Raw genomic sequence first — 15,517 nt, forward strand, 5'->3', positions numbered from 1 at the left:
AATGAATCGGGTATATGTGTATGGGCGGCTGTATTGTATGTACTTGTGGCACAGTTACATGAACAAACACAACAATTTCTTTTTAAATGGGAGAAATTTAAAATGCAGAAACATGTTCTGCAGAAATGTTCATAATAAGGAAACATTTTCTGCACTTGATGGGTAGCTGAGGTGTGGAGTCTAGACTGCACTCTCCGACACTACGACTCCTTGCCATTTGGGGGGCAATGGCAGCTCAATCTAGAGTTACTAATTGTTTGAGTGATTGCTGGCAAGGTTCAGGAGGGCACTGAGGAATATTTTAGACATAATAAGGGAATGGTAGACAAATGGAATGCACTATGGGAGGCATTCAAAGCAACAATAGGGGGAATCTGTATTCCCAAGCAGCCTGGGATCCACAAAACACTACAGCAGCATCTCCCCAGACTGGAGATGGAACTGAAAATACAAGATGCCAGATTGGGGGGGACTGATGCACGTGAATGTAGGTTCAGGGGGAAATATGCCAAAGCTCACACCTTAAAACAGGGAGAAAGAAAGACCTAGTAAATAAGTGCCCATTGTGATTTGGCAGCCAAGGGCAGGCAATACCATACTGGAAATTGTGGATGTAGGCAGTACGGTACACCAAGATACTACACACTTATGAGAGGCGCTCATTGCATATTAAGCCGGTTTGTATACATCGCAACACACGGTTCCCCCACACAGATAGCTGAATATTTGGAAGACACTGCTTTAGCATGGTTGGGGGAAGTTCATAGAGTGTTTCTATCATAATCGTTTGAACTAGAGGCGTTAATAACCATATTGTATAATTTGATTTGGATGTCAGTAATGCACAAGTCACAAAAGAAAAGATCTGTCTGCTATTTGTAATGAAGGAAAATCTTCAAGTTTTAAATGTTCCACTCTTTCCTTTAAAAAAATAAAATACTCACCCTACAGAAAGCGGTCACCAGAGGCAGCAAAGAGGCAGCTATTCCGTGTTCATCCATGGGTGTGCAGTCCTGTAAAGAGAAGATATTAATAAAAACAATAAGGAGATACATGCTTATGGAATCATACAGTGGCACTCCTTTGCTATCAACTAATAAAATCTGCAATTTGTAACCTAAAATGAACTTAAAGTTGAACTTGGACATCAAAATAAAATCCAACAGGTAAAAAGAGAACCTGGTTGTTTTGGAAGATTATAAAGAAGGGTTACAACAACAACTGTATACAAGTGCAATCAGAAAACACACTAAGGACTTTTCCAACATATGTGGAAAAGCACTGAAACAAACTGTAAATTCAGGATGAGTAACATGAAGTAAACCACAACACACTGAATACTAACGTGAGGAACATACTCATTTAGTTTGATTTCAAAGCATTGACCAAGACCGTCACAGAATTTACTGAACCCATTTAAAAACCACTAATAATAACCACTGCCAGCTTAATACAAAGGACAAGCAAATTAATTTGAAACAACAGGAAAACTGTGTCTTAGCTCTGTGTGTATTAGTGGCTGGGGCATCGGTTTTCACTGTGACAATGGCTTACCAAAATCTTGGTAACATAACACACTTGAAAAAACCAGAAAGGTTTTTTTAAATAGCATCATATAAACCAAACTACTCTTTCACTGGCATTCTTTTCTTAATGAAAGGAGAATGAAAATGGGCACATGAATGGGCCCACAACATACCAAAATTTCTTAACAGGAGGTAGATTTTCTCAGCTAGTTACCACATAATGCAATCATACATTTTCACTATTATGACAAATTGTGCAAGTTCACTGGGACAATTTAATCAGGATATCAGCAACGTACAAGAGGAATATTCCACAAAAATAAAATTTCTGAATATTGGCAAAAATGCAGAAAAATATATTAGACCACCATAAAAGTAATCCGTGCTTATAAGTAGACACGCTTACACCCAACAATCTGTAACCACTCCATCACTGCAATAATGAAGCAGACACAATAACTAGGGACAACTACTCAGACACTCCTGTAAAGAAACTCTTATAAGTTTAAGGATGCTTTGGCACTGAGTATACGAAAAACAGCTATTGGTCTGGACAGAATATTAAATATAGACAATAACTATGGACAATCATAAAATGACATTTAGTTTACAGAAAACAGCCATAAATCTGGCATGGATCCAAATTAGAAAACCAAATCCATATCAGGAGCAGATATAATCCTGAATATAGAGTTGGAGCGCAACCCCTGCAAACACATACACACTTTCCATGACCTATGCAACCTAAAACTAATTAAGAAACACTCATGGACAAACTAAAATGAATTCATGCATGTTTTTTTTACCTCATACATGCAAAAAAAGCACAAACAGTCACTACACATAAGGGTGTATCTACAAGACACCACTTTGAAACTGGAAATATGTATTGGTGGAACAACACTTCTAAACACATGGAAACCTGCTGCAGGACCTTTTCCACTGTCAGATTGAAAAGTAGCCCTAAACTCTAAGTGTCCACAATAAGATAATTGTTTAAAGCTGTTATGGAACTAAATCACTTATTAGATGAACAATTAGAAGGAACCTTCCGAAAATACCACTATTAACAATGTCAGCCTGAAAGCCCAGTTTTCATAAGAAGTCTTTCTGCTGCCCTTTTTGTTGCAAGAGCCGGATAAGGCAGCACATCCCTTGCCTTTCTGAAAGCATGGAGTAAAATGATTTGCACTGTCTGACTGACCAATGTGTTATTTAGTTTTTTGTAAGCAAATAAAAACTTACATCTTATGTTACTTTATATTTTCTGGCTGTTCTGCTGTCTTTAGCGAAAGGACAGCCGATTCACAGATGTTTGCACACTTATAAATTTAAATAAATGAATAAACATTCCATTAAGCAGGCTTGATTCTTGCAACAAGTTAACCTGTAGTGTTTTTATCTATGAAGAATATTTTCCAACTACTTTATGAAGTACTGTGTGTATTACTTTTATTTTGTAGTTCGATTACATTCTACCTCCTGGCCCCTTGTATTGCTAACAGTCAGCAGAACATCAGGATAAACTTAGTATTCGAAGTGAAAAATGTTGGCTCCACAAGAACTCTTTACGTAAGTAGAATGGATCCCTGATACCCAAGTCTAAAATACTATTAAATTAATTGTACTTTTTTGTTGATGCAATAAAAGGTATCATTAGCCCGGTCATGGCAGTAATTAAAACAATGCTTAATTTGACAGCATGAAGTCTCCTATAGATTCAGATGAAGCATAATCCAAGCTTGTATGGTTGGTCTTGACAACGGGTAAACCATTTAGACTAATCACCACATACGTACAAACTTGCAGATTCATATGCCATCATGACATTCCTATGATGGTAGGTATAGTCCCACAAAAGCACACATCTACTTCCCTGTTGGATTATTTGTCTAGTCATTGAAATAAATTAATTCAATTCTTGTAACCTTGGTACTTTGCAGTGATATCATTCTGCACCGTCACCAGCAAATGCAGCTCATTTGTAGACACTCAAAGGCCTCCGGAAAGCGCAGGCTGAGACAAACTTACCAACCTGAAACAGATGGATTTGTACCCCACGTACCTCCCATGAACTACTTGAGGATAGTGTGACTAGGGAAATGACCAGTCCTGTGAGGCTACAGGATTGTTTATTAGTGAGTTCCATATTATCATTTCCCAATGGATGAACACACACAAGAAATCAAAACTATATATTTAAAATGTTTTATTAATAATGAATGCCCTAATCTACTTCATACTATCTTAGTGAATTACTAAAAATTAACATAATGATTAGGAAAATGAAGACAATAACCATATACTAAAAAGAATAGTAACATATTAGATAGTGTTCATTAAATCAAAGCACTGAGTGATGGAACCAATCTATAGTTTAAAACGTTTAGCTGCAAACTGGTCAGATATGTAAAAAGACATCCAGTATCTTACTAGTTTTGCTGTAGATAAGTTATTGAAATATAAAAAAAAGTGATGGATAGATTGTTTGGATAAATCTCAGCCACTCGTAATTGCCTGGATCTGATCCAAGTCCACCATTATTTTGCACACAATGCCACTTTGGTTTTAACCGAGCCGTATGGAAATCAGCTTTGACCCTGCTCCAATAGTAACAGTTCAAGTCAAACTGGCGGACACTCCATTTTTTTAGCTCCAAGAGTTTAGGGGTGAACATCTGGAACGTATCAGGCAGGATTCATTACAGAACAACTCTTGGAGTTTTTCTCCAAGAACTTCTAATCAAATGGCATACAATATCCTAAAAAGAAAGTGTGAGAATCTATTTCAGATGGCCATGGGGCATGCAGGGGCTACTGGACCCATCCGTGGTGGTTGCGGCCATTTTTCCTTCTGACTTTCCGGGCCCAACATACTATGAATCCTGGGACACTGGGCCAAATACCACTTTTTTAAATAGTATTTTTTTTTTTACCGATTTTCAATAAATGTTACACACCTCCAAAGGCAATGGGAGTTCCACATATTACACTACAACATAATCTGATACAATATCCGACAGATAACGAAAAAAGCAATTTGGTATCAGTGTCGTCATAGTCTCTTGCAATTTCACAAATCACAGTAGCATAACAAAGCAACACGATAACGTCTGTCATATATCATGGGAAGCACCTAGGGCGACAAGTAATAATGAGCATGCTACATGGTGTGCAATATTTTAGCTACCAGTATGGGGATGGTAAGATACTGTCTGTCTCTAGCACAGGCAAGGGGGGATTTGGTGTCAGTGCACCAGTGTAAGGGCATGACTACGGCCTAATCATTTGTTTGTCCAAGGATAGCAAAGAAATTATGGGGGGGGGGGGGGGGGGGGCGCTTGTGTGGGTGCAATATCTGTAGAGCAGGTCTCTCTCTACATGGGTACGGGCGCAATACAACCCTAAGATGATCCCTGTGCAGGGATAGCGTGGTGTAGTTTTGGTTCGATTAACGTAAGGTACCTCTTCCAATCTGGGACGTTAAGAGGGATTGGGCAACTCAGGATATTGCTGCGGGACAACTCGTATTCGGCCACTAACACCTTACGAAGGTCAGCAAACTATAGTTGAATGTGAGGAGCAGAGCTCGATTTCCAGGACATAGCTAACCTTTGCTTGTCCAAGCCCAATGCTAAATCTAGGAATTTGTTACAAGTTTTGCACTGTGCGTTGCGTTTTGTGATGCCCAGCAGAAAGGGTGAGCTTTGTGCTGTGATTGCTGCACCTAATGCCTTGGACAGTGTGATGACCACTGTATTCCAGTCCGCTGATAATTGGGGGCAGACCCAGACCATATGTAAAAACATGGCATCTGCATTGCGACAGCGTGGTCAAACATTGGATGACTCTGGGTACATAAGCCCCAACCTGTGGGGGGGTTTAGGTATGTGTGATGAAGATAATTAAATTGTATGTACTTAAGTCTGGCATCTGAGGAAATAATCTTCGGGAACCCTAGGCTCTGTGCCCACTGTATGTCAGTCAGTGTTGTTGAAAGTGCCGTGTCCCAATATTCTATGAGCGTTGTTAAGGGGGACACTGTGTCCATCCTTAGAGAACTGAACAACATAGTAATTGCCCGTTTGCCCGTACTGTGTGTTAGTAAGGTCTGAATAGTCAGAATACCACAGGCTCGTCATGAGTCTTGCCCCATATCTTATATATTTGGTGAGTAAGAGACGCATACATCAAAAAGGTGCATGGAAGTATTCCGTAGTTGTACACACGGGTTTCAAACTCGCATAGAGTCGAATCAACGAATAAGTCCACCCATTCACCTCATGTGCTGATGCCTGTCCCAGACCAGTCCGCCATCTCAGGGCGAGGGACTCTTGTTATACTGCTAGGAAGCACCCAAAGTGGCAAGTCAGGGGCATAAGGAAGTAGAGATTGTGTCTTATGTAAATAACGAGAGCAGCGGCCTTGGACATTAATATATTTCCGGCCTTCTTGGGAATCACAACTCAGATCAGAGCAGCCACTCCACTATCGTGTACTGGCATAGCCCAGTGACCAACGCTCCAATTCTGTAGTATTGCGGCCAGCCAGCCATCACAGTGGCCACTGCAGTTGTGCAGCCGCATAATAATGTTCGTAGTTGGGGGCTCCCAAACCCCCTTCCAATAGTGGGGCATAAAGTTTGGTGCGAGAAACACGAGTTCTGGTCTTACCCCCAAATAAGAGACGTTAAAAGTGACTTAAGGTCTTGGAACAATTTGCAGGGCAACAGAAAGGGAAGGGGTTAACAACATCATCTTAGAAATGGCTATATGGCCAATAGGAGACAGTGGAAGCTCCGTCCAAAACGCTTCGGAGGAAAGAGCATTGGTTATCACCCTGCCTAGGTTCCCGCCTAGTAAGTACGATTCTGAGTGATAAACTTGAACCCCAGGATATTTAAAGGAGTCACAGGACCAGGTAAGTGGGGTGTGTGGAAGGTTGTGCCTTTGTTCCGAGGACAGAGGCATCATAGGAAATCCCCAAATCCACCTTTAGAAGAGGGATGCGCCCGAAACGATCCAGCAACTCCATTAGTTCATGCAGTACAGTCATGTACCCGCGGAGATAAATCAACACATCGTCTGCGTAGAGTGAGACTATGTGCCATTGGTTGTGCACCTTGATGCCTGAATTTACTGCCTGGTGGTGGAGTGCACAGGCCAGGGGTGCACCATCGAAGAGCGAAAATAACTGGCGATAAGAGGCATCCCTGTCTGGTGCCCTACTCAATAATAAAGGAGTCTGAGATTGCCTGGGCTATCTTGACCCATGCCATTGGTGAGTTATATAAAAGTGTAATCCATCCAATAAACCAGGGGCCTAAACCGTAGCCCGTGAGCACCCCTTGCAGATATCTCCACCCCAGGGTGTCAAATGCCATTTCAATATCTAAAGAGGCGATAAAAGCCCACTCCAATAGCAGAAAGAGCCTGCACAGATTAAGGCAGGTATTTCTGCCGGGTATGAATCCGTTTTGGTCAGGGTATTCTAAAAGTTGGGTTACTGCCAATAATCTATTGGCCAGCACCCAGCCAAGTAGTTTGTAACCAGTGTTCAAGATTGACAATGGACAGTATGAACCTAGCTGCAACGGATCCCTGCCCTGCTTGGGAAGTACCATTAATACAGCCTCACGAAGCGTGGGCGGCAATATACCCTTTTGATAATCGTTCAACTACACCCAAGATAGACAAGAGGCCAGTTGTGTGCAGAATGTCACATACATTTCTAGGGGCCACCCGTTGACCCCGGGGTGTTGCCTCTCACCATCTGTTGAATGGCGTCTGCCATTTCAGTTTCCGTAACAGAGGGTTCAAGTGCTGCGTGATGTGCCCACTGGACCAAGGGAAGGGCTATGTACTCTAGCAAAAGTTGCATCTCTTTGGGGGTCTGGAACCGGAGGGGCTTTATAAAGGGAGGTGTAGACTAGGCGGAAAGCAGAGTTAATCTCAGCCTGTGTGTTAACTAAGAGACCCTCCGTTTTATAAATGGCAGTGATGGGTGTATAAGGTGAGTCAGACTTAACGAGCCATGCTAACAGCCTTTCTGCCTTGTCTCCCTCCACATGTCTTCTGGCAAGATATTCTTTATAGTCGAGGGCATAATGCTGGTCGAGCGTTAGCTGGGGCCAATTTAGTCGCGACCTGTGGAGTAGTAGGTATTACATGCTCGCAGTGTGGGATCTCATTCTCAGGTGGTGTCCAATTCGCTGCAGAGGGTCATGCAGGTACCATATACTTTTTTTATCATGTGTCCGCGCAGATACACTTTAAGTGAGTCCCATTCTATCCTCACACTGGATGCGGTGCCTTCGTTGTCTTGGAAGTACGACGTGATAGAGAGAGGGAAAGGAGGAGTGGTGCGTTTCGAGGCACCTCCAGGGGCAAGCGACATGTGAGAATTCTGTGTTTGGTTTTCCCCCATTTCAGTTGTAAATGTAGAGGGCAGTGGTCGGATAACATACGTCCGAGGAATTCTGCGCGAGACACTTTGGTAAGGGCCTCACAAGGCAATATATCAGAACTATTCTAGTGTGCAAGTGTGTAGCCTCGAGTACTCCCTATTAGCGTGTCTATTGCATTCAAAAAGCCTACTGCATACTGAAAGTGTTTATATAAAGCCTCTCATTCAGAGAAAGTATATTTTCAAATCTATTGTTGGTTCTAAAATAAAACAACCATATATTTTTATACAAAACCATTGGCCTAGAGTTCAGTTCTTGAGTGTGTGAGACCATTTGCTGATTGTGTGCAACAAATGCTTTACACTGTCCTCTGATATTGCCTTACTGCTCGACCAAGCTACCACTTTAGAGAGTAAGGTTATATCTAACTTTAGCCTCTGCCAAATCTCTGGGGACTGTGTACTCTGTGCACACTGTACCTATTTGGGAACAGTATATACAGAGCCACTTTCCTACAACCTGAAGACAGGGATGCACTTTGAAAGCTAAGTGGGGGCCCTTACAAAAAAGTGATGTTAAAAGGCCATTACAGATGTCACACTCATTTTAATGTAACTGGCATATGTATGGTGATTAAAATGAATGGTCATTGTGTTGGGGATTCTATTGCCCCCCCCCCCCCCACCGTGATATGAGTGGTCGGCATTTTTCTGCCTGAAGGCTCCAAAGCGTCCGTGGCATTCATCAGGACCTATACTACACAATCGGGCTCCACCCTTACCCTGCTGTGATGGTGAGGGTTCCACTTGGTGGGTGATCAATATCAATCTCCACCGTTTGTGCAGCTAAAGTATTCAAGCCCTAACAGATGGGACCTACTAGTCCCATAGGAGAGGTGACCCCTTTGGTCAAGTGTGTTTGAAGGAAGTTCTCCCGCCTCTGCACCTACGTCCGTGTTCCTCACCTCCTCCAGCGATATTGAAGACCGCTGTAAGGAGTTCCTCAAAGCGGTGGGAATGCTCCGTTAAGGTGTCCGCTAATGACTTTTCAGGCTACGAGGTGCTTGATAGGCAGGTATTGGGTTCTGACATACCTCCAGTCGGAGCTTGGGGCCTGTCCGGTCGGCTTTTTCCTGTTGTGGAGGGGCCAGCGTGAGTTGTGTGGCTATGAACAATTAGCAATTGTGTAGCAATGCAGAGCAGGGACAACGACAGTCCCGAGTGGCACCCCCAACAGATGGGGCCCCCTCAACTGCACCCCTCACTAAAACAATAGCTGCCACCCCTTAGTCCTGCTCAGTGGGCCAACAACAAGCAGTACTCCGCACAGGGTAGTGTTGTATGGGTAATAGTGGATAGCACAAGAGAAAAAGTGAGGCGTGGTACTTCCCGATGCAGGTTGTGGCAAGGAGTGCAATATCCCTAGAGGTACGTTTAAGATTTGCGCCTTTAGTGTTGTTATTCTGTCGGGGAAGAATAGGGGGGTGGAGATAGCCACTGAATCCTGGCCCTTCGCACACAGTGCAAGGTGTGGATGTCATTGTGCTCTAAAGTTCGCACTACCACATCTGCTTTTACAGAGTCCCACAGCTTTGCTTTTTCAACTGATTCAAATGGGTGGCCTACACCATGAGCAACGACCACCTTACTAACTAGTCTCAGCAACTTTATAAGTAAGAATCAGCTCTAGATGAAGGACCAGTGTGAGGCAGTCCCCTGCCCCCGCCGCCTACGTATGCAGAGTGGGTTCTCCGTTCGTCGATACCGCCGCTGTTGGCAATCTCACCACTTCACCCAGCCTCGTAACACAGGAGCTCCCAATACATTGCAGCTACAGTGCACCACCCACGATGTCCGGCAGTGCCCACCTGGACAGCACTCACCACCTTCCACTGTCAGATCGCATTAGGGCTAGTTTGCGGTCCTCCCCTGGCACAGTACCTGTCTGGCCTTCGCACAGGATCCGGCTGATGTGTCTGAATCTTTGTAGGCCTCACGGTACAGGAGCACAGGACATCCGAGGCAGAGCTGGCGTAGGCCCCACACCCCGTTCTCCGCCTGGAAGCGCCTTGCAGTCCTGTAGGCCAGCGGAATCCGGATAGGAGGCGCCCCCGGGCTCCCACTCCATCTTCGTCACAGGGGGAAGCCTCGGAATTTTCGGTTGCACCCGACGAGGCGCATTCCTCCACTGCACAGGGCTCCCGGAGTCCATCCACCCAGTGATGTGTCCTCGTTCTTCTGCCGTTCACTGGGGCTATACCCCCGAGGGTAGTAGCACCGGTGCGGCAGGGAGGGGCAGTGGCACCCATCCCCGCCTCAGCTATAGTACAGGACAGCCCCAGCAGACACAGTACGCTCTATGGATGGCTGCTCAGGCCAGACCAGGCCGCGATGGCGACGATAGCCTGCCGTCTTTAGTCCGGATACTGCAGGGCTGCATCCTCAAGGCTCGGCCCCGCTCAACATGGGCCGGGGGGCCACGCCGTTATTACAGGGGGGTTGCAGCACCATCGATGCGGAAATGGGACGGAATTACAGCAGGATTTTTGCAGGCCTTGCGGAGCTTCTTAGCGTGCGTTCGCCATCTTGGCCACGTCCCCCAAATACCCCTTTTACACTTGACTCTCAGTGGTAGCTGTGGACGACCAGTCAAAGGCTCCCTGAAAGGGAGGCGGGAGGAGTGCAGCTACAGGTAAGTGAGGACCCAACTCATAACTCCAAGTGCACAGAGTATGAATACATCACACAGCCAAATACTTAACTGCTGTACGAAAAATAATTTTATTTTATAACTTTACACATGCAAAAGGATAAGGACATTCATGAGCAATAACACAATCCCTTTGAGATTAGGGCACTAGTCATTGTCAGGCAAATCCCTGTCTCACCCTCCTTCTTATAACATGGGTCAGAGTTATTCCCCATTCACTGATGGCCACATCCAGGGAATGCTTACTAGTCAGCCGTGCTCAAGTGTTCCTCTTTGACGCCTTAGGATTTAGTCAAAAGTGTCTATGTTGACGCAGCACAGTTTGCAGCGTGTACCCCGGAGCACCAAGGCCCAGTTACAGTCTTACCAGGCCCGACGGTATGGGTGCAAAGAGTGGCCTCTCTGCGGGTGCTCCCAAATCCTGATCCTGTTCGGCGTAGTCGGGCTGCTGGGGAACACAGGGCTCCTCCTCCCTCTCCTTGAAGCAGCACTGCTATTTTGTTCCAGAGATTGTAGCTGCACCCGCTCTGCAGACCCGAATAGGTCCCTCTCACTTTAGGGGGGTGGGGGCATTTGATTCTGCGTCTCCCGATTGGAGCCTAGCGAAGGTGCAACATCTCTAGCAGCGTCTTTGTGATCTTCAGGTAATCAGTCAGGTGCAGGTCTCAGTGTGCAGGCTTGACCTGCCAGTCACAGCTACAATCTGTCCATCTGGGAAACTACCCGAACTCTTGGCCACAGTAGTACCAGCAGCCCCTCCTGTCACACGGGGTTGCTGCAGTACTTCGGCTTGCGCACTCTTCCAGTGCAATCACCTTCACCACTGCAGCTCCTCCTAGCATACGGGTCGCGGACATATCTCAACGCTACTGGCCCAATAAGTTAAACGGTGGCCCCCTCTGCGATAGGGCGTCACCGCAATGAGGGTCTATCAATTCCCACACAGCACTCATTTCATGGCTGAGATCACAGTATCCCACTTCTGGCATACGAGGTTCGCCTGACCGTTCCTGCACACAGGCAATGACCTGATCAGTGCGTAGCTGATCGGCTTACGCGTTGCTCAGAGTCTCATCTCTGTGGGGCTACCCTCTGGACCTCGATCTCTCCAACGCTCTCCTCTTCCCCACAGGACGAACAAGTCTTGACAAGCAGGCAGGCGCTGGTACTCCAGGCTCTAGGGCAGGTGGTTTTGATTTTCATTGGTGATGTCCCCTCACCCAGCAGGGAGCCCCAGTACTGGTAACAGGCATAAGTCTTGAAGAGCTTCCCCTTCTCACGCAGCCCAACTGGCTGCTTGGCAGATGACGAATTTTAGGGTCTCAACCTCCCCTTGTATTAATCCTTTTCCAGACATCAGATGTGATTTAGGGCCCGAGTCTTTGACGTTTTATGTTGGGTTTCTGCTTCTTTTGAAGTATACATGTTCCCTTTTCTTCCTTCATCTTAAAAAACTGTCTGTCACAGCAGGCAAGACTCTAAACTTGACTAGCCCACAACACAGTTCATGGGAGTGACCAAAATTCACCTTGATGTAAGCCACAGGGATATGTGCAACAAAAGGTTAACCATGGGCTCCCAGGCCTTCTCTTCATGATTCCCCTATCAGCCTCATCTCCTTTTCTGAGATATGGTCAGTTCCCTTCCTTGTGATCTATCACTGAACCAAAGAGCAACCTTTTTGTAGTGTGAGGGGAGAGTCCCTTCCTCCAGCGTGTCCCACCAAGTTCACAGGAAAGCAGCAATACACAAATCTTTCTGCAGGGGATTCCTCTACTCCTCAAAAATGGAACCCAGGGTCCTCCATATAATGTACCATTGCAGGCACACTTGCATACTTGCATGCAGTGTATTCTCCTAGCACACGTGCTCTCCAGTACTGTTACTTCCATGCAACGTGCCACTACAGACACACCTGCTGTCAGCACACACATTCAGTCTGTGCACACAGCTTAGTAGTGTAGCCTTTCTATATTGTGCCAGAGTGCGCTGTTTGCAAACACACACACTGTCAGCACACACACTCACCATTGGCGAACTGCACAACAATTCACCCTTCATGTATTGCACTTAACACAAGCACACATACACCTAGCACATGCGTTCGCACTGCACAGCACTACATCTCTCATCTAATGTATTCCTCGCATGCATACATACACCCAGTACATGCACTACCATAAATTCAATGCACAGTACTCCTATATCCCTGCACTGTACCCTTCCCAGGAACACATACATCCAGCATAGATACTACTGCTGCGTTGCAGAGGACTGCACATCTACCTAATGTAAGCCACGTGTGAGTTAAGCACACAGCAGCAGAAATTTTTAAGAAGGTGAGTGAGCCTGTAGGCCTCACTCCAGTGCCTCCGGGTAAAAGGGAACTACTAATGATTACTACAAGGTATGCTGCCACCACTGCGCACGTGCCACTTAACTCTTGATGAAGGAGGTAGTGCTTTGAGCGCCTCTTCCAGTCCAACAAGACCGCAATCCGGGCGGCAGGCCTATGTCTCGCTGCACACTTATGATCTATATTTACCTATGACAAAAAAATCTGCATTAGGGAATCAAAGACAACAGTACAGTTGGGCACCTAGGGCAAGGGTTCAGGTCTCCAACCATGCAGAGGACTTTTCCATCCCAATAAAGAGGGTTTCCTATTACACTATCAAAGACCAAGGAAAGAATTAACAAAAAATGTATTTTAAAGAACTTGGCTTTGGACATCAGTCAAATAGTTCATTTCAGCTTCACTGTACTGATCTACGTCATTTTAACTTCTATGCTGGTCTTTGACATCTGCGTTACTCAAACTATTAATATTTTCTGAGCAATGTAATCAAATGCAATTGCAGTAAAATATAGATACGATATGACCAACTCTTAGTGCATTATTGGGGCTATCATTCATGTCACATGGAGGATATGAAAACAGACAAACCTTTACGTTCATAACCAAATATTTTCTAATTGAAGTTGCATGACAGGAGTCCAAAACATGTACATCTGTAACAGAATCTTGGTGTAAAATTGATAGCAAAGCACTGCTCCAGATCAAACACTATCAGCATCTGTGTATAGTTGATTAACACAAATATAACATATGAGGCTAAACACTTGTACCCTGAACTACCTGTAAGTGCCACATAAGTCATTGTTTCAGGACACACCATCAGTATCCAAGACGTGCAAGTAAACTGCACCACTGATACCGGAATGCACTGTCAGCATCTACCATCTTCCTGTAAATAGCAGTTAAGCATTATTATACACATCTTTAAAGAACATACAAGAGAATCCAGCTAATCACTTCGAAGGCATCTGTAAACAACCAGTAAGAACTCACTGTACTGCGCAATCTACATACACTCCCTTCAAAGGGCGTGTTTCGCTTACCAACTTTTGCATAAGTTCATATTTTCTTCACTCCCATGTATGTATGTACCTGTAAACAGGAGTTCATCATGCGCACAATGAAGTCAAACTGCTGGTGATCCAGGACGGCCCGATTCTGCTGTACATGTAGGTTAAGCTCCTGAGTCAGGCACTGTCTGGCTGCACGTCCCTTCAGAGCCCGTAGTACTGCTGGAAGAAGCTTAAGATTTGGGAGACACATGAATTAAGTTCAAACTGACTATAACGAAAATAGACATTCACATGCACACACAAAAAACAGGATCGGTAAAAACTAAATGAACAAGTTACTTACCTTCGATAACGCATTATTTGGTAGAGACTATCTATGTGCAGATTCCTTACCTTTGAATTTCCCAGGTGTCAGGCTGGATCCGGATACTTTTGCTCGAGCAATACTCCTTGTGCTGTGCGTGCAGTCGATGGCTCCGTTCGGATCTGCGCGATGTTGCTAGCGTCGGTTATGTTGTCGCGGTCACCTATAGTCACTACCCAGGCGGACGACAGTACCTTTCATTTTTTCCATGCAAGAAGCACAGAGCCACAAAGTAACTGGAGTAATCGTGCAAAAAAAACAAGCATTTACAATGCAACGGTCTCGGCATTGTTAAAGTTAGAGCTATTGGCATTGCTCATGACAATGCCGTTTCTTTAAATGTTTTAAAAACAAAAACAAAAATAATGTCATGAGCAATGCCAATAGCTCTAACTTTACCAATGCCGAGACCATTGCATTGTAAATGCTTGTTGGAGGGGGTTAGCGAGGACTGTTTCCTTTTAGGGTAATTTTATGCAGAAACAATGATCGGTTTGATAATTACAGTCCAAATAAGCAGCAGACACAGAACTCGCGTCGAGTCGATGGGAGAGCCCGATAGGTGCTACCACTAGCTGCAGCACGGCATGGGGGCAGGTAAACAGTGCCCGCCCGCAGGTGCCAGACTCGCCCTGTCACACCCCGGGCGGCACCGTGCAGGAGCTGTCATCCAGCGGGCCGGCCTGGGAACACACTGGGCCGCTCCGGAGGGGCACTGACAGTTGGCGCAGCGCCAAAGTGAGGGGTCGCCTGAGCCCACCACCTTAACGCAAAGTAAACATTGAAAGCAGCCCGACTGCGGCCGGGGACAAACTTCACTTTGCAAACCCACTGGCCGATGTCAGCTGCAAGTACAGGTCTGTGCAGCCCATATTCTGTGCCACCCCCGCCCCCCCCTCCGGATCCTCCGCCCACCACCCGGCTGAGTATGCACTCCACCCGGTCACTTACCAGCAGACAGTCGGTATTGACTTGGCTGGCAGGGTCCCGCAGCATGGCATCCATTCGCCCCAGGCGGGCCTCCAAGCTCTCCCCGGTGCTTGACATGGTGGTTCCGCGGCGACTCTGTTTTCTGTCTCTTGGTTCAGTCCCTGAATGGATGCATCACCCAGAGGGGGTCAATCGTGTTCACCGTGGAGGG

General features: G+C 45.6%; 1 protein-coding gene across 8 annotated transcripts in view; it reads right to left on the reverse strand.

Moving 5' to 3' along the window:
* Positions 1–15,517, reverse strand: part of SBF1 (SET binding factor 1) — a 1,208,265-nt gene that overhangs the window by 601,101 nt on the left and 591,647 nt on the right. For all 8 annotated transcript variants that reach the window (XM_085653743.1, XM_085653740.1, XM_085653741.1 and 5 more), the window contains exons 16-17: positions 14,092–14,241; positions 945–1,013 (exon numbers count right to left, since the gene is read on the reverse strand). In XM_085653743.1, the coding sequence (XP_085509869.1) occupies positions 945–1,013; positions 14,092–14,241 (219 nt within the window). The remainder of the gene's footprint in view (positions 1–944; positions 1,014–14,091; positions 14,242–15,517) is intronic.

This window comes from Triturus cristatus, chromosome 4_1 (genome assembly GCF_964204655.1).
Source record: "Triturus cristatus chromosome 4_1, aTriCri1.1, whole genome shotgun sequence".
Taxonomy (NCBI): Eukaryota; Metazoa; Chordata; class Amphibia; order Caudata; family Salamandridae; genus Triturus; species Triturus cristatus.